The sequence below is a fragment of the Pelobates fuscus genome, chromosome 1, assembly GCF_036172605.1.
Source record: "Pelobates fuscus isolate aPelFus1 chromosome 1, aPelFus1.pri, whole genome shotgun sequence".
NCBI lineage: Eukaryota > Metazoa > Chordata > Amphibia > Anura > Pelobatidae > Pelobates > Pelobates fuscus.
In genome coordinates, this window is record NC_086317.1 from 237814430 (window position 1) to 237833792 (window position 19363).

General features: G+C 44.1%; 1 protein-coding gene across 1 annotated transcript; it reads right to left on the bottom strand.

The window, feature by feature from the left end:
• Positions 1 to 3505: 3505 nt before the first annotated feature.
• Positions 3506 to 9326, bottom strand: LOC134612073 (uncharacterized; the record flags this gene model as incomplete). The annotated part of the gene is given in 4 exon segments (XM_063456486.1): positions 3506 to 4312; positions 5801 to 6820; positions 7225 to 8384; positions 8387 to 9326. Coding segments are annotated over 4 exon segments (3927 nt in total), but the record flags the coding sequence as incomplete, so codon positions are not given.
• Between the last annotated feature and the right edge of the window lie 10037 nt (positions 9327 to 19363).

A 19363-nucleotide genomic window follows, 5' to 3' on the forward strand; every position in this document is an offset into this window, starting at 1 on the left:
TTCCTTATGCCTTAGGCTGCCTACATCCCTCCATAATGCCAATGCTCTAAATATTGAAGAAATACAGACGGTCATTGAATCTTTCTACATCCCCTCACCTCTGACTCCAGTATTCCACAAGTTAAATGTTCCAGGTCTGAAAGAACTCCCCAAGTTCACCCCTGCCTTTAGCACCTTATTACGTTTGGCAGAGGTAGTTCACCAGTCCTCTATATCCCCTCTATCCCCAATCTATGATTGCTGTATTTATACGATTTCAATATTTCCAGTTAACCCATTTCATTAACTTGTTCTTCGCCAGACCCATCAAGCCTTTAAAGGCAATGAACTTTAAAAATGTATTTACTGCTCTTAAACTGATTAGTCATCACGTCTCAGAGTTCTACAGACTTATCCAATACAACACAACCTAGAAATGACCTGTTTTGGCTATAATTTGGTCTAAAGAGCTAAATCTTCAACTTGTACAGGATACTTACCTTTCTAAGCTCATCATCTACAAACTCTCATATGTATTTAGTTAATTACAAATTGATCAGTAGATAGCATTTTACACCTCATGCCCTCGATCAGATATCACAATATACCCTCAGTGTGTTGGAGATGCAGCAAGGAGCCATGTTCAACTGCCCATATATTGATACCGGAGAAACTGACGGAAGCGAAGCACAGAGAGATGGACACAGGTTTCTTCAGGAAGGAAGAGATTCTTTATTGGATCACCGATCGGGACTCAGAGGGACTAGCGTCACCAAAATACAACAAGTTCTGAGCCCCGGACAATAGTGCAGGCTCCTTATATAGGCACATAACTCCTCCCATATTAAGCTCCACCCGCACATTCTCTTGACCAATCAATACAAATAAGAATTAACTTCCTGCTTGACCGCATGGCCTGTCCAGCACAATGGAGGAGGGGAATACTACATCCTGTATTCTTGCATATGCTCCGTACACTACTGATCGTATCTTGCCTCGTGCAACCAACTGATCGATACGTCAGCATATGCACGTACACATGCCACGTGGTAATCTCGGCCTGCTAAATTTATTTTTACCGAGATTCCACCACATTCCCCCCTTTGATGCCTCTTGATATTTCACAATTACTTGAGGCATCACTTAACCTTAGTTTGCATACACCGCAAGTTACCTTGAACCAGACCAGACTTAACTTATGATGTGAATCTTCAACACTCATCTTCCTGCATTGGTTCTCCTTGATCTAGAGCCTTATATTTATAAATTGCCATTATCTGTGCAGCAGCCTTCCTTTCTGCTATATTTTCTATCAGGCTTTGCACAGACCTAACTACTAAGGGTATAAGACACGGCAGGAGTAGACACAACATTAAAATCAGTAGGACTCCACCTACCACTGCCTTAAGCCCTCCAAACCACTCATACCAGCTACCAAACCAACTACTTGGATTATACCCTTTCCATACCTGAGTAGGCACATGCGCTAGTTTAACCATATGGCTAGTAAGCTCAGCTATTGCTTGCCCTTCGTCATCTATTTGAAGACAGCAATTGCTCAGGTTAAACTTCCCACATACACCTCCCTCTACTGCCAATAGGTAATCCAAGGCTAATCTATTTTGGTAGACTGCTGTCCTCATCCTGGTATTATGCTTCGCTAGAAGATTGAGCGCTTGTGATGTTTCGTTAGTAATAATCTCAACCACCGCCTGTAATCTTATAATACGGTTGAGCATATAAATAGGGGTTCTATAACCAAAGGTACCATCTTCTGCCCACGTGGCTGGCCCATAATAATCTATGATACGCTGGGGAGGCCATTCATCATCTTCCCAGGCGCCTATCTCTATGGGTCCCCTTTTCTTCCTATGATTCACATCATACACTTTAACACCTAAAGTCTCACCTGTTTCAATAGGTAACAAGAAGAAGGATGGTTTGAGCATACCCAACACACATGCCCCTTCCCAGTCCTGTGGCAACTCCGAATAGGCTTTCTTACCACAGATCCAGTACAAATTTGCTGGGGCTCTCCAGGTAGATGTGATGGATAAATCAAACCACACATCCTTTAAATTGGCGTATCTAGCAAACGGGTTAGATGGTTCTGAGACATTTGAAGCCGACCACCAAGTTGTATTCTTTGTATCATCATCATAAGCTTTTTGCCCTAGACAAGTTAATTCTCCTACAGAAGTATTATACATTATTCCTTTCCTTGCTATGCAAACATAACCTATGATGGAGGTCTTTAATCTCCACTCAGATTTACCTCTAACACTCATATGATAATCGGCTTGTGTAGATATTAGTTGGTCAACTGCCTCAGAACCGGACATTACCTCCTTTGCTTCCCAAGGCCATTGGTCTCCCATGTTAGTACCTCCACACACATAGCAGTTGGTAACATTAAGACTACCGGCAATACTTTCAGCTAAGTCAATGAACAGGTTTTTAGCATTATGGGGGATCTTATTATCTATACTCATCTCTTCATAAAAGGAATGGTATACTTGATGAGTTTGGGAGGATACCGTATCAGTCTCTATCCCTATAAACAATACTGTCCCAGGATCTAAACCCGTCCCGTATATTTGAAACCCAAATAAATTGCCATACTTGTCTAAGAACTTATCGGGGTTATTTATAAGTATATGGACTGGGTTACATTCCATAGACTTACAATATGGGCTGGTAGGCAACTTAGTCACTATCATGTCTTTGTCTACTGTCTGTCCCCAAGTTGCCCACCCCACACAAGACCAATATGGGCAAAAGTTATAGTCTTTATTTGGGCATCTAGGACTCACATATTTATTTTTACTACTGGGACAAATATATTTATCATTAGACCCATACGTCCTCTCCCATCTAAGATCCCCACATACATTCCACGGCTTTCTACCACTTGATATCGCTTTACACGCATCAAATAGCAGAACACCCGAAGAATGTACGGATTCTAACACTGTCTTATTAATTAGGGTCCCCTGAGGATCTCCATTCCTGAGAGTCAACCAAATTGTACGGGGTTGATACTCTGGACTGAAGCACCTAGGTTCTCCTATTCCTAAATGGCACACACTATAGTCTATATTTAGGTATCTACATCTCGATACATCTCCTTTACACTCGTATTGTGAATGCCAAATTAGGGTTTGGGAAATATGGTTACCTGTTCTTGTAGTCTTAATGCATACCTCACAGCTAGGAGTGTCGGTACCTCTACCTTCCTGAATATAAAAATACACATAAATAAACATTATCATCAACACATCTTTCGCCGTCATCCTCAGTCTTCGTCCGTGCGAAGGCACCTCAGCTTCCAGGATGTAAGGGCTGCAGGGAATGGAGTTCTGCTCGTCTTCACAGGAGTCCCTTCGAGACTTTCCTGGCTTATAAACTATACGTCGGTGGGCGGACAGGCTTTATTGCGGCCTTCTCACTCACGCACCAAATCCCAAAAATAATACAATTTGTAATCCACAATAGTTCCTCGTTACTCCGACTGAGTCGTGCGTTTTAACCGGATCTTGCAGGGATTCTCTGGATCTGCTGTAACTTGCCAAGAATCGACTGCTGCTGGTTTAACCCTGGAGTGATGTATCCACGGAGTCACTTCGGCTACTTTTATCGCTGTAGGGGTAGACAAAAGAACAACATAAGGACCTCTCCACTTGGGCCCTAACGGTACATTATTCCACTCTTTAATCCACACTTGGTCTCCTGGATGGTAACTATGAACTGGGGGATAAATATTCACAGGTAATCTATCTTGTACCCATTTCTGTGCCTCCTCCATAGTCTTACCCAACTCTACAACCTGCTGCCGGGTAATTCCTTCTCCCAACTGACTCAAGTCCCCCCTTAAGTTACCAAGTACGGGAGGTGGTCGCCCATACATGATTTCAAAAGGAGAGAGGCCCATCCTTCTGGTAGGGGTACTGCGGATTCGCAATAGAGCTATGGGTAAGAGAACGTTCCACTTAAGTTGGGTTTCCTGACACATTTTAGCCAACTGATTCTTAATAGTTCTATTCATTCTCTCTACCTTACCAGAACTCTGGGGTCTATATGCTGTATGAAGCCTCCACTTTATACCAAGCATATGAGTCAGTTGTTGTAGGCACTGATGAACAAAAGCTGGACCATTGTCCGATCCTATAGAACAGGGTAGTCCATATCGGGGTATTATTTCTCGTAGCAGGAATCTCACAACTTCTCCTGCTTTCTCTGTACGAGTAGGACATGCTTCTACCCAGCCTGAATAGGTGCACACAATTACCAGCAGGTAACGATGTCCACCCGATTTAGGCATCACTGTAAAGTCAATTTGTAAATCGGACATGGGGAGTCCCCCCATAAACTGGACTCCTGGTGGCTTTACTGGTCCTTGTCTTGCATTATTTTTAGCACACGTTACACATCTTCGTACAATGGCCTGAGTCAAGTTGGACAATCTTGGTATGTAGAAATGTTTTCTGAGAGATTCTTCTGTGCTGTCTCTCCCAGAATGTGTCCCGTTGTGATAATTTTGGACAATTTCTACCGCTAGTGATGCTGGTATGACTATTCTTCCATCTTCTAGCTGATACCACTTGTTCTCCAAATACTTTCCTGGTTCAGTCTTTTTTTTTTTTTTGTCAATCTTTATTTTATTGAAGCTTTATGGGTACGTTACAGAAAGAAAAAGTAAGAAAAAGTAAGGATACATGTATCGTGGTAAATGCACGTATAAACAGTTGTTAATAACATTGGTACATTCTTACATGAGTGTCCGCTTCATTTTATATTATAAAACGTCTTTGTGTTGTCAGGTGAAAGATGCCTATATAAAGGTGGTGTATAGTGTCGTCCGGTTGCAATATCAGGCTACATGTGTAAGAATAAGGAGCGTGGTTCGTTTGCCTTTGCCTTGCTCTTGTGTCGTGACATGGATCATTATAGTCGTGACAGTACATTAAAGCTAGCACTGCGTTCATCAATAAAATATTCGGTGCAGTCGGGGGGTACACTTTCATGTGTGCTAAGGCTATCTAGTGCTTTTCAATGGTAGGAGTCAGTGGGTGACCTGAGCTATTCATGTAGTTAACATACCCCGGAACCTTCTACATGCTGTATTGTTTCTGTTTGTGTTGTTCGTGTCTTCCCATTTGTAGTTTTGACAAGTGATAAGACGTTCACATACAAAGTGAACTTTAAAGTCGTTTGAAATATGCACGTATATAAAGTGAATTTTGAGAAGTTTCTCGGGTGTTTGTACGTCCGTCGTGCGTCTATTCGTGTGCTGCGGTGTTGAAGGCGGTATCAGTGTGCCTACCCGGTGTCATATACTCCGCCCGGTCGGTTGTAGTCTGCACCTTAACATTATAGGAAGTGTGGGCGCCTGTGGTACCTAGTGTAATCGTTTATCTGTGGTGTTCAGTATAGGGTGTCTACTGGTGGCAGAGACTTATGTTTGTGTGGGGGGAGTCGCTACAGTGGTCCTATCTCTTGCCGGGGTTCCGTGAGGGTGGGTATGAGGCCATTTCAGAGTTGTTTTAACCCCCCGTGTAGTAGAGTATCTGAGTGTGTTGGTATGTGTCTAACCTTTGTGCATAGAGTAACCTATGTCACCGTAAGCGTTGTAAGTGTGCATTGCGCCACATTATTATACAGGAGAGGTATTATAGAGGCAAACAAGGTTAAATAAACTTAACGTTAAACGATAACATGTGAGCGGAGTGTATTTAGCCAAAGTTCAAATTGTGCCGGGTACCACTGTTCCCTGTTATCGAGCACAGTTCTTTCAGGTTGGGGCCGCTGGGCGTTCGCTGACTCTCGGGGTGAAGGGCACCGATCTCTCTGGGTCCCAGTCGTGTGTGCCCGAGGTAGTTGCTCTTTCCGCAGGTAGTGCCGGGAGACCCATAGATTGCAGGTACGTGGTTGCTTCTTGTAGGTTGGACAGTCTCTTCGTGGTCCCGTCTCTGGTGACTAGGAGGGTACGTGGTAGGGCCCACCGGTAGTCCACACCAGCGTTGCGGAGTTGGCTGGTCGCTGGGCCCATCGATTTACGCCATAGCATCGTGGAGCGGGTTATGTCTTGGTAAAACGATAGTTGCGCATTTTCAAAATTAAGCGGGGTTTTGCCCCGGATTGCTGTCATCATTTGGATTTTATCGGTGGTCGAGTGGCATCGAACTATCACGTCCTGTGGTGCTCCGGCTGGTGCCTGCCGTGGTGTCGGGATCCGGAAGAGGCTCTCGAAGGTAAGTTTCTTTGCCTGCGTGTGTGGCAGTATCGATGTGGTGAGCCTCCTGATGTAGTGGGGTAATTCCGTTAGAGTGACAGAGTCAGGGATGCCCCTTATCTTAACATTGAGGCGCCGGTGGCGGTCCTCGGCTTGGTCAGCTCTGGTTAGGAGCGCGGTTTGGGATGCTTGCAATTGATTAATGGTGTCTTTTATGTCCAGTACCTCCTGTCTGAGCTCTAGGATGCCATCTTCGGAGGTCTGAGTGCGGACTATAACCGCTGTGATTTCCTTCTTGAGTAAGTCCAGGTCAGCAGCATGTAACCGCCGCATTTCTTGTAGTAAGTCCGCTATGTCCTGTTTCGTGGCCGGCGTTTTGTTGGGTACCAGTGCCTGCTCCACCGTGTTCAGTTCGGGCTGTGTGGAGTGAGTGGGCCTATCTGCTGGTCCCTCTGGAGCTTTCGGGCCCTCAAATTGCCCCTGAGCCGCCGTCGCGGTAGCTGGGCGCTGTAACATCGCGCCTATGTCCTGAGTGTCTCTGGTTGTTGACAGGGGGGCTTTGTGGTTTTTTTTGCCCATGATTTCGATGGGCTTTGGGGCGTGCTGGGTCTGGTGTGGAGGGGAGTACAAGTAGGTCTCCGGCCACTCCGGTATTTCCCACGAGGTTCGAGCGTTACGCGGTCCGGGGAAGGCCCCAGGCCTCCGGCGTGTCTTCCTACTGGGTTGCGGGAACAGGAAAGGCATCGGATTGTAGCTCCCGACCGGGGGTATCGAGGTGGGGGGTGTCCACTCTCCGTGGTGTGTCTGGCACGGTAATTTACCCCTGTCTTTCGTTCTCCTTTGTCGGAGCTCTAGTTAGTTGCGGCCATTTCGTTTGAGCGCTCGGCTCCGCCCCCTCCTGGTTCAGTCTTTAACCACTCCTCTTCTTGAGCTGTATAAACTGGAGTCCATTGGGACAGTGGAGTTGGTATAAGAGCAGCTATATGCCCCACATATTCCTGTCTTCCTGATTCAGCAGCACGCTTAGCTGCACTATCTGCCATCCGATTTCCCTTGGTTACATCACCATCTCCTCTCAGATGCGCTCGACAATGTATGATACCGACTTCTTTCGGCTCCCACACTGCTTCCAATAGTTGTAGGATTTCAGCTGCGTACTTGATTTCTTTGCCTTCTGAATTCAGTAGTCCTCTTTCTTTATACAAAGCTCCGTGGGCATGAGTGGTTAAAAACGCATATTTGGAGTCCGTGTAGATGTTCACTCTTAAACCTTCAGCCAATTGTAACGCTCGTGTCAGTGCTATCAATTCTGCCTTTTGTGCTGATGTTCCTTTCGCCAGTGGCCGAGCTTCTATCACCTTGTCTATTGTTGTCACTGCATATCCTGCATAGCGGATCCCTTCTTTCACATAACTACTGCCGTCGGTATAATATTGAACATCGGGGTTCTGGATGGGAAAATCACGAAGATCTGGTCTACTTGAGAATACTTCATCCATTACTTCCAAACAATCATGTTGACTTTCAGTAGGTTGTGGCAAAAGGGTAGCTGGATTTAAGGTGTTTACAGTCTCTAAATGCACTCTTGGGTTTTCACACAACATTGCTTGATACTTGGTCATACGGCTGTTACTAAACCAATGATTTCCTTTGTAATCCAACAACGTCTGTACTGCATGTGGGACTCGTACATAAAGTTCTTGACCTAGAGTGAGTTTATCGGCTTCAGCTACTAGCAGGGCGGCTGCAGCTACGGCTCTTAGACAAGGTGGAAGTCCGCTGGCCACTGCATCCAATTGCTTAGACATGTAGGCAACAGGTCTTTGCCATGATCCCAAGTACTGTGTCAATACTCCCATAGCCATTCTTCTTTGCTCATGTACATACAGGTAGAATGGTCGTGTGTGATCAGGTAGACCTAATGCTGGGGCACTCATCAAAGCCTTCTTCACATCTTCAAATGCCGTTTGCTGTTCTTGGGTCCATAAGAAGGGGTCGTGCTCTGTACCTTTGATAGCTGCGTACAGAGGTTTTGCCAGTATCGCGTAGCTGGGAATCCATATCCTACAGAAGCCTGCTGCCCCCAAGAATTCTCGCACTTGTCTTCTATTCTTGGGTATCGGTATTTGGCACACAGCTTCTTTTCTCTCTGGCCCCATAATTCTTTGACCTTCAGGAATCCCAGATATTTGACAGTTGGCAAACACAACTGAGCCTTCTTTCTAGACACCTTGTATCCTGCCTTCCAGAGAATGTGTAGTAGATCGTGCGTTGCTTGCTGACAGATTTCTTTTGTAACTGCTGCTATCAACAAGTCATCTACATACTGTAACAATACACACTCTCCTGGGATGGACTCGAAATCCAGTAGATCTTGACTTAGAGCTGAACCAAATAGGGTAGGTGAATTTTTAAACCCTTGGGGCAGTCTTGTCCAAGTCATTTGGCGTTTTGAGCCCGTTACAGCGTTCTCCCATTGGAAAGCGAAAATACATTGACTTTCTGCGGCAATTCGGAGGCAAAAGAAGGCATCTTTGAGGTCTAAGACTGTAAAGTAAGTAGCCCCGCCCGGAATTAAAGCAAGCAGGTTATATGGATTGGGTACAACTGGATGTATACTAACAACCGCATCATTGACTGCTCTCAAGTCCTGCACAGGTCGATACTCATCTGTACCGGGCTTTTGAACAGGCAGCAATGGGGTGTTCCAGGGGGAAGTACAGAATTTTAGGATACCATACCGTATGAACTTATCCAGATAAGATTGGATGTTCTTCTTAGCCTTCTGCGGGATGTGGTATTGTCTTAGGCTCACTGGATAAACCCCAAGTTTTAGTTCAATTTTAATAGGTGGAATATTGCGGGCCAGTCCTGGTGGGTTGTTCTCTGCCCAAACTCCTGGTATGTTGAATAAGGACTCATCACTCCTAGGGTTTTGGCTAGTCAACGCTGTATAAAGTCGCCACTCTTCTTCCTTTGGTACAGATAATGTCATAATACCTGAAGGTCCATTAAACTTTAAGGATGTTGTTCCATTTGGTAGGAACGTAATCTGTGCTTGTAATTTTGATAGCATATCACGTCCCAGCAATTGGACTGGACATTCAGGCATATAAAGGAATTGATGTTTTACTACGTGGCCTCCCAATGTACAGAGTCGACTTTTAAGAACCGGTTTTTCAGCACTTCTTCCAGTTGCTCCTATTACAGTAATAGTCCTTCCAGATGGAGGAGCAACTAGATTAGTCACCACTGAATGTTCAGCACCAGTGTCGATCATGAACGCACTCCTTTTTCCCCCTATTGATACATCGACCATAGGCTCCGCTCGACCAAGGGGGATGGAGCCCGGTCGGTATCAATAGTCCTCCATGACTGTGTCAGCCAATCCTACAAAGTCCCTGCCTTCTCTATCGCGGGACCTTTGCGCTGCTGGGAAATACCTATCTTCCCTAACACTTCCTCTGTTCCCATTACTCCCTCTATTACAATTACTCCCTCTGGGGCCTCCTCTACCTCTCGCTCTGCCTCTAAAGTTTCCGTAACCTGCCCTGGGTTGGTCTCTCTCGTACTGCTCTCTTTGTGGACATTCGTTCCTCCAATGCCCTTCTTCCTTGCAATACGCGCACTGATTCCTACTCAAAGGCTCCCTACTCCATCTACTATCGCCTCTATCTGGGCCCCGTCTATCTACGCCTGCGATCGCTACCGCTAGCATGTCTGCCTTTCTACGCATCTTGCGCTCTTCCTCTTTCTTACTTTCTGTTTCCCTATTCATATATACCTTATTCGCTACCTCCATTAGTTGGGTGATGGACATACCCGCAAACCCTTCTAACTTCTGTAGCTTGCGCTTAATATCTCCGTAAGCTTGGCTGACAAAGGCGGAGTTCACCATTCGGGAATTATCTGCGTCTTCCGGATTAAAGGGGGTATACAAGCGGTATGCCTCCAATAATCGGTCATAAAAGACACTGGGCGCTTCATCACTTTTCTGAATCACCTCAACTGTCTTCGACATATTAATGGCTTTCTTTCCTCCGGCTTTCATGCCAGCAATTATAGCGTCTCTATAGGCTCTGAGTTGAACCATATCAGCACCATTTACATTCCAATCGGGATCGGTGTTGGGATAATGTGTTGCGGCCCATGCTGATGGATTGGCTTGGTTTAAAGTACGGGCTTTATCCTCTAGTGCTTTAATGGCCGCTTGATTAATTCTTGTCCTTTCCTCATTGTTGAACAAAGTCATTATTAACTGCTGGCAATCAGCCCATGTCGGGTTATGTGTCTGTACTATTGAGGTGAACAGATCAGTCATAGCTTGTGGTTTCTCAGTATACGAGGAATTGTGGGTCTTCCAATTTAAGAGATCGGTTGTCGTGAACGGGACATATACAAAGACTGGGTCAGCATGTGCCATTTGGCCTGCGGCATCAATATAGGCTGACCCAGGATTCAGACGAAGAGGCATCTGATAGTGTTTTAATTGTTGGGTACCGGTCAGTTGTCGGGTCTGTATGGGGCTACGTGGAGGGGCGTCAGTCATAGGTTCAAGTCGGGGAGAAATAGGGTATGGGGATGTGGGAGCTTGGTTTTGGGAAAAGGTTGTAAATAAAACACTTCGAGTCGAGCTAGATGAAGCTTGACCGGAAGTCTGAAGTGGCGCCAAATCAGGATATTCGGATCTAATGGGGGTTGGCTCTGATTCCGGAAGGGGAGATTTAGTACGAGAGGGGGTGGATTCTGTACTGGAGGAGGAAGCGGAAGTGGATGAGGGCAATGAGGGAAGGGTTGCAGGACTTCCTGCATTAGCGTCACTTCCTCTTAACGGAAAGTAAGGGGGCAGCAAAGGGATCTCGGACTCAGGGGGCGTGTCCAAAATGGGCCTAACACCAGTCCCAGTGGACAAACAAGTCCTAGCTACCATGAGGCGACATTGCTCCTCGTGGCATGTCTGGAGCCATTTTGGCGAGTCATTTACGGCCTGTCTCCAACAATCAATATAAGGAAACTGGCCGTAAAGTTCAGGCCTACCCGATACAGCCATGTGTAAGCGCTGTACCAGAGTTGGATCCAAACTGCCACGTGGCGGCCATGCCGCAACCAAAGTAGGCCACTCCCTAGTACACAAAGTGACCAAACGTACAGGAGACATTTTAACCCCAAAATCACAAGTTTTGAATCCCTTTTTAAAATTCTTCACCATACAACCTAAGGGATCCGGAATCGTTGACTGCGACGCGCCCATACTTATCAATGGAACGTCGCTGACAACGAATACTATGCACGCGTACTATTCAACAGTCACACCCGTTTCCTCTGGCAACAGCACCACGTGGTACAGTTACCAAGTGAAACGTATACAATAACACAATAAACACTCAGGGAATTCCCGTACACACACAGCTGTTACACCAGTCACTAGATAATCAATATTATGCCCTTTGGCGAAACTATACAGTCACCCACGCTATAATTCTCTATATACGAATTACCCGTCTATAACACACCCCAGTAACATCGTCTTTTACAAATAGCGGTTACAGTACGGTTAGCATAGGCCAAAGCACAAGTTAAGGTCACAATACAATTATTAGTGGTTATGGTGTTAAACATGCAATGGACGACAATGATTAGTACTTATATACAGTGTCAGTAAATATACAGGGTTATGGTACCGTGCACTATAATACAGCAACACACTATTAACACTCTCGCTAGACGGCTGAGCTCGCGCTATCTAACAAGATATACACTTTACTAAACAATCTTTATCACATTTACAATTCCCAACTAAACTATTGGCCAGTACCTTGATGGACTACCTAAAACTATATACACCCGTTTTGGTTAGCCACACTGCCCAAGCACCACATATAGCGAGCTAGAGGACCGAATTTACACAGGCGCCTCTTAGTCGATTACTATCAAAAATCTAGTGGGTTCCAAATTTACACGCCTTCCCACTTAGCCAAGATAGGTTGAGAGCTAGCGAACCGAATTTACACAGGCGCCGCTTAGTCTCCCGGTCCCTCCGACCTAGCGAACGTAATATACACCCTAGAACGCTAGTCTAGACAAGACACCGGTGTCCGGCTAGGGCTATTTACACAGGACCCCGCCTGACTAACCAAATCAAACGGTCTGACTAAAGAGCGTTCGATTGAGCGGTGCGCCTTCGCTCCTTCCCTCCGACAGAGGGGGCAGATTCCATACACAAATAACCCCTTATGGGCCTACCGCACAATCGGTATACCCCTAGTGGGTCTGCCGTCTAAAACAGCAGTTGTCTTACCTCCTCGTTCCTGAACCTGAGTTCACACTCATCGACGGGGACACCCCAGCACTTCTCACGTAGAGGCCGATGATCTCCTGGACAACAGACCAGTGGCGCCGAGACGAAGGGAGGTCCACGCAGAAGTTCAGGGGTGCAGCCGTAGAGAACGTGGGCAAAGATAGACCGTCTCACGCCTCTGCCTCTCAGCTACCGTTGAACGATGAGCTTCCCGGCCAATGCACCAAATGATACCGGAGAAACTGACGGAAGCGAAGCACAGAGAGATGGACACAGGTTTCTTCAGGAAGGAAGAGATTCTTTATTGGATCACCGATCGGGACTCAGAGGGACTAGCGTCACCAAAATACAACAAGTTCTGAGCCCCGGACAATAGTGCAGGCTCCTTATATAGGCACATAACTCCTCCCATATTAAGCTCCACCCGCACATTCTCTTGACCAATCAATACAAATAAGAATTAACTTCCTGCTTGACCGCATGGCCTGTCCAGCACAATGGAGGAGGGGAATACTACATCCTGTATTCTTGCACATGCTCCGTACACTACTGATCGTATCTTGCCTCGTGCAACCAACTGATCGATACGTCAGCATATGCACGTACACATGCCACGTGGTAATCTCGGCCTGCTAAATTTATTTTTACCGAGATTCCACCACAATATGGCGTCAGAAAAGTAGACAATGTTGGACAACGATACATGTATTGATATGCACTATCACCTCCTCTCATATCACCTCCTCCCCTGCCTCAATACAATTCCATCGCACCCACCAGTCATTGCATCAGTATAAATGATCCCTGCTCCCCCTACTTACTCAATGTGGCTAAGAAGTTAATTCCAGCAAATTAAAGGACTGATTCAATCTCATCCATTAGGGAATGGATTGATAGAGTTAAATACCTTCGTGCAGATTTATTACTCCTTGCTGGTCTACCATACTTACCTGAGCTAAGGGGGCCCTGGTACAACTTTCTTACAACCATTTAGATAGATTTTATTTGCTTTGGTGTCACAATCTCTCCCTTGCCCAAGATGTGATCACAATGGGAACCCATAGGACTGCTACCACTCATAGTTCATAAACTCCATATTGTACCTCTTATCTCACCCATTAGTACTGTGCCTTTTGTAACCATCCCTGGTTTATTCTGTGTTATTCCCTGGTTTATTCTGTATATTTTGTTTCCCTCTTGTCAGGAATGGAATGGGATCCAACACGCAAAATGTAGACTAAAGGTAATGTATACCGGATCTTAGAATGGCCGGACTATCGTTAGAAGAACAAAGAGTAGTCAGAGTCAAGCCGAGGTCAAGGAGTACAGAGATCAGGGTAAATGAGAATACTAAAGCCAGGTCAAAGAAGTATAGAATGGAGATTAGTCAAAACGGAGCCGAAGTCAATAATCAGAATACCGATAAAGCACTATTGGAGAGGATCCTTCTCCTCATGTAAGAGGTGAGTACCATGGGGGACATCTCTGATTACCACAGAAGGCACCCTGACACCTTTGCCTTTGATTCCCCTTTGTCTTACAAAGCCTTTACTTATAATATTATCGAAAATTTACATATATCCAGCTGTACTGGCCATGCCAACCAGTTGTATTTCACTAGGATTGTAATATATACTGTCTATCATACATTTGCATTGTGAATTACTATTGAAAAATAAACAAATATTAAACAAGAAGGCGAAAAAAGCATTCACCACAAAGAAATGAGGTAGTGCTACCTGGTAAAATATTCAGAATATTCCCCAAAGTCTAAGTACATGTCATAGGAAAAATAAGTAACTCCGTAATAAAATCAACACTATACTTATGATACCACCATTACTCAATGATACAACGCTTATCCTGTGATTGGCTAAACCTAGTCCCTCATGTCTATTAATGAGATAATGGATATTATAAAGCTTTATTAAATCTGGACACTCTGCTCCATCATCTATCCCAAATTTGGTCAATATGTGAATTTATAGAATTTGGATCTGGCAGCAAAATCTCATAATTATAACTTGTTTAATGAAATCAGACTCTTGGGGAATTTGCACTGATTTCCAACGTACCGGTGTGAGAATTCTGGCCATCAAAATGTGAATTGCTAGTGCAATAGCACTGAAAGGAATCCATTCTGAGAACAATAAACACAAAAAGGTAATTGGAAGTTGTAATATACTGCATTCAAATTCTCGTACTACCAAATCATGAACTATGGACCAAAAGCTCTGTATTTTTGAGCATGACCACCAAATATGAATATAGGATCCCATATGGCTTTTATATTGCCAACAAATAGAAGATACCATCTGAAAGGCCATACTGAGGCGGTCCGAGGTAAGGTACTAATGGTATGTACGTTTCCTATGTGCCTCCACAAGAATATAACACCATATCAACCCTGTTTTTTCTGGCTCCATCTTAGCTCTCTGTTAATCATTGTTATAAGCTTTGTGCTTTGTACCTGCAGTCAGGATAGAGACAGCAGGTAGAAAAGAGGAGAAATGAAGCAATGGGGGATATTTATCTAAGTGTTTATTGATCTAAAAAGTGATGGTTATCTTTAAAGTAAATTTGGGCAAATTTTCGGTACAATATTTGAAGTGGGAAAAATTTGGCCACTTTTCTGTTGGAATAAGTCTTTGAAAAATTGATATATCTGTTGTGTCACTGAAAAAAATCTTTATATTCAAAACTGAGCAATGCTAGCCCTGTTATTACCTTATCTCATCTGCATTATGATATACTTTGCTAACTCTTTAATATAAATGTAAAAGAAATCTGAGCATCTGTCATGTTACCTGTTGCATTGAGGCCGCCTCTGCATCAGTTTTCTAATCTTGTTGCTGGTTTGACTCTTTCCCATGCCATTCTTTCTAATCCTCCTCTACTCTTGTAACACTTAAAAAGGAAATAGAATGCAGCTCCCTGTGGCAATTTATGATGCCGATTACGCTTTTATAGATCTTTACACATGCATACATGCGTCAACTTACTGAATGGATGGAAATTCAGGCATGTCTCCCTCTCAGATAGGGTAAAAAGTTATAGTTTAGTAAGGCATATAGATTTTATTTTTTTGAAATAGTTTTGTTTTTATTGATCTTTGAATTCTTATATGTTATCAACACACTTTTTTCTTTTCTATTGGTTTTGTTTGTTTTCTCTATTTTTGGCCTTGATAATTCACTATTAAGGGGTTACCTTCCACCCCCCCCCCTCCCCACCCCCAATTTGTTTGTGTGTTCTCTTCTGATATATTGGCTTGCACTCTCTTTTTTATGAAGGGTCAGGGAAGGTTTTTGTTGTGAAATCAAATTCTATTTCTATCTATCCATAATTTTTGCAGCTTAAGACCACACTCTGTCCTCTCTTCGCTAATGTACTTGATGAACATCTGGTAAATTTAAAAAAAAAACTGCTATTGCTAAACATAATTATTACCCATAATTAGATAAGCTGTTTTACATCTTTATTCAAACCATTCAAAAAAGCTGCCTAAAGAGTAAATATAATTAAATTATATACATACATTTAGATCTTTCATGTGCAATCTAGTTAACCAAGTTGTGTTAATAAGTATCATTATGCCTCTTCTCTTTCTCCAGTTTATGTTACAAGCTCATTTTTATGCGTTGTGACCGAAAGCAAGGAATTGTGCTGGATGGAGTCTATATATCTCCCCAGATTCTGCAAGGTTCTTACTTTCTGCAATTAGCCCCATAGAAATGTATTGTATTAAAATGAATATTGCACTTTATATAAGTGTATGTTTGGGTCCTGGGGTGGAGCACTTGGAGAGCAAGGTGGGCCAGTGCTCTACTCCACATTTTGGAGGTTGTTTGGAAACAGCAGGTGAGGAGTCCAGTTCCAGAGTTTCAACACTCTGATTTACCTCACCTGAAAACGATTGTTAATTACAGGTGCTATTAAGTACTCCCCTGCCAAAGGAGGAGTGGAGAGTGTGTTTGCCTCCCGTGAGTTGAAAGAGAAAGCTGAGTGAACCTAAAACAGTAAGGTGGATATATATGGTTATTTATGTTGGGAAATGGACAAGCCATCCAACTCAGTTAGTTTATTATTTTGTTAAGTTAGTGCTCAAAAGAGCAAGGATTTTGGTTTTCTTTATTTTGTTACTTTGTTATACCTTACTGTACATTGCTGAATATTGGAACCACAATAAAAAGAGCCAGTCATTTTACCTCATAAATGTAAAAGAAATCTGTGTGAAGTGTATCTGAAGCCTAATCCCAAGACAAGGTACCAAAGGAAAGGAGTACTTTTGTCACATATGGTGGAGAATGTGGGCAACACACTTCAAAGTCTGTAAGTTGGGAAAAAGAGACTGCTAGGAAAATGGTACAGCAAGAGACAAACAGAAGGACTCAGAGACTGTCAGGGTACCTGTTGTCTCTACCTCTGTGGAGGTGAGACACTTGGACGTTCTTCCTCGCAAAAGGGTTGAATCACTCGTTCCTCGCGGTTCCCTCGGTCGTTTACACGCCGGCCGCGAGAGATCCACTTCCTTTTATGACGCGGCGTTCAGTAGCCGACGTCATGACGACAACCCAACCCGATCTGTCAATCAAGCCCCAAGCACGAATGAGGATTCGTCGGGGGCGTGATTACCTGTTTGGAACCAGGGTATATAATAGGGCTTTCTACATTTGTTCATTGCCCTGTCGGGGTTCTAGCTTGTCTAGTCACTCAGTGCTCTTGTATTCTGTTAGTTTCTTTGGTTTTGACCCGGCTTGTCTGTTCTACCTCGTTTACCTCTATTACCCTTTGACTCGGCTTGTCTCTCGCTTACCTGCTCTCTCGTTCCCTCGACCTCGGCTTGTCTCTAGACCATTCTTTACTTACTACTTACGTTAGTCCGGCCATTCTAAGGTCCGGTATACGTACCCTGTACCTGTTTGTACTCTGCGTGTTGGATCCCTGTCCCGATCCTGACATTACGACAGGGCCAATGGATCCTGCAGGTACAAACACTCAGGTTGGTCCTTCCGATTCTAGATTTGATGCCATGGATCACAGAATGGACCAGATGGCTCTAGCGCTGCAAGCTTTATTATCTCGATCTAGTAATCCACCGGAAGAGATGCGAGCCACGTCCATCTCCTCTGTAAGTTCAGGTCTAGAAGTAGCCACTGTAGGTGCTTCTTCCAGTATTACACCTCCTGTACGTTATGGTGGTTCTCCGGAGAAGTGCCGTGGTTTCTTAAACCAAATTGGTATTCATTTTGAATTACAACCTCGCTCTTACCCTACAGATAGGGCAAAGGTTGGATTCATTATCACACTCCTCATTGATAAGGCTCTGAGATGGGCCAATCCTCTGTGGGAGAATGATAACCCGTTAGTCTATAATTATAATGCCTTTGTCGCTGCTTTTAGAAGAACTTTTGACCCTCCAGGTAGAAAGGTCAATGCAGCTAGATTACTATTGCGCCTTAGACAAGATAACCAAACCCTTGTGGATTATGCACTAGAGTTCAGGTCTTTGGCGGCAGAAGTTAAGTGGAATGAACAGGCCTATATAGACGTATTTGTAAACGGTTTATCTGATGTAATTCTAGACGAGGTGGCTACTAGAGAGCTTCCTGAAAATTTGGAGGATTTAATTTCTTTTATTTCTCGTATTGACGAACGTTTAAGAGAGAGACAGAACACTCGAGATAATATTCGTAGACCTTCCTTTAAACTAGCTCCTTTATTTCAAAGTCCTCAAACCACTATCCCAGTTTTTTCTGAACCTATGCAGATAGGCAATACTCGCCTCTCAGAAGAAGAGAGACAGTACAGGAGAAAGGAGGGGTTGTGTATGTATTGTGGAGTAAGAGGGCACCTTCGCCTAAATTGTCCTAATCGTCCGGGAAACGCTCGCACCTAAGTTTCTCTAGAGGACAGGCCTTGGGTGTTTCTATTTTGTCCTCTATACACAATTATAAAGATCACAGGCTTCTGCTACCTGTTTCTTTAGCATGGGAGAAGGGAGTAATAAAGACTATGGCATTGATAGACTCCGGAGCTGCTGAGAGCTTTATTGACCAAGTTTTTGTTTCTAAACACTCTATCCCATCTCAGCTAAGAGACACCCCCTTGGCCGTTGAGGCCATAGATGGTAGACCATTATCTGAACCTGTGATTTCTCATGAGACTATACCTGTTATTTTGACTGTTGGTATCTTACACGAGGAGGGTATATCCCTTATGCTTATCTCTTCCCCTTCTGTTCCTATAGTTCTGGGGTATCCATGGTTAAAGAAACATAACCCTATTATTGATTGGGAGCTAGGGGAGATAACTTCATGGGGTCAGGGTTGCCAGGACAGGTGTTTACAGAAAGTCTCACCACTTTGCGTAGGTAATACACCGGTTAACTCCACCCAGTCTACAGACTTACAAATACCGTCTCGGTATACAGATCTAAAGGCAGTCTTTGACAAGAAGAATGCTGATACTTTACCTCCACACAGGTCCTTTGATTGCAAGATTAATCTCCTACCTGGTACTATGCCTCCGAGGGGCAATGTATATCCTTTATCCACTAAGGAGAACTTAGTCTTAGAGGAGTATATCCGTGAGAATCTAGACAAGGGATTCATTAGGAGATCATCCTCGCCTGCCGGGGCCGGTTTTTTTTTTGTGAATAAGAAGGATGGCACGTTAAGGCCTTGCATTGATTACCGAGGTTTGAATAAAATAACTATCAGAAATGCATACCCAATCCCTTTGATTACTGAGCTCTTTGATCGTTTAAAGGGTTCCAAGATTTTCACCAAGTTAGATCTCAGAGGGGCGTATAACTTGGTGAGAATTCAGCAGGGAGACGAGTGGAAAACAGC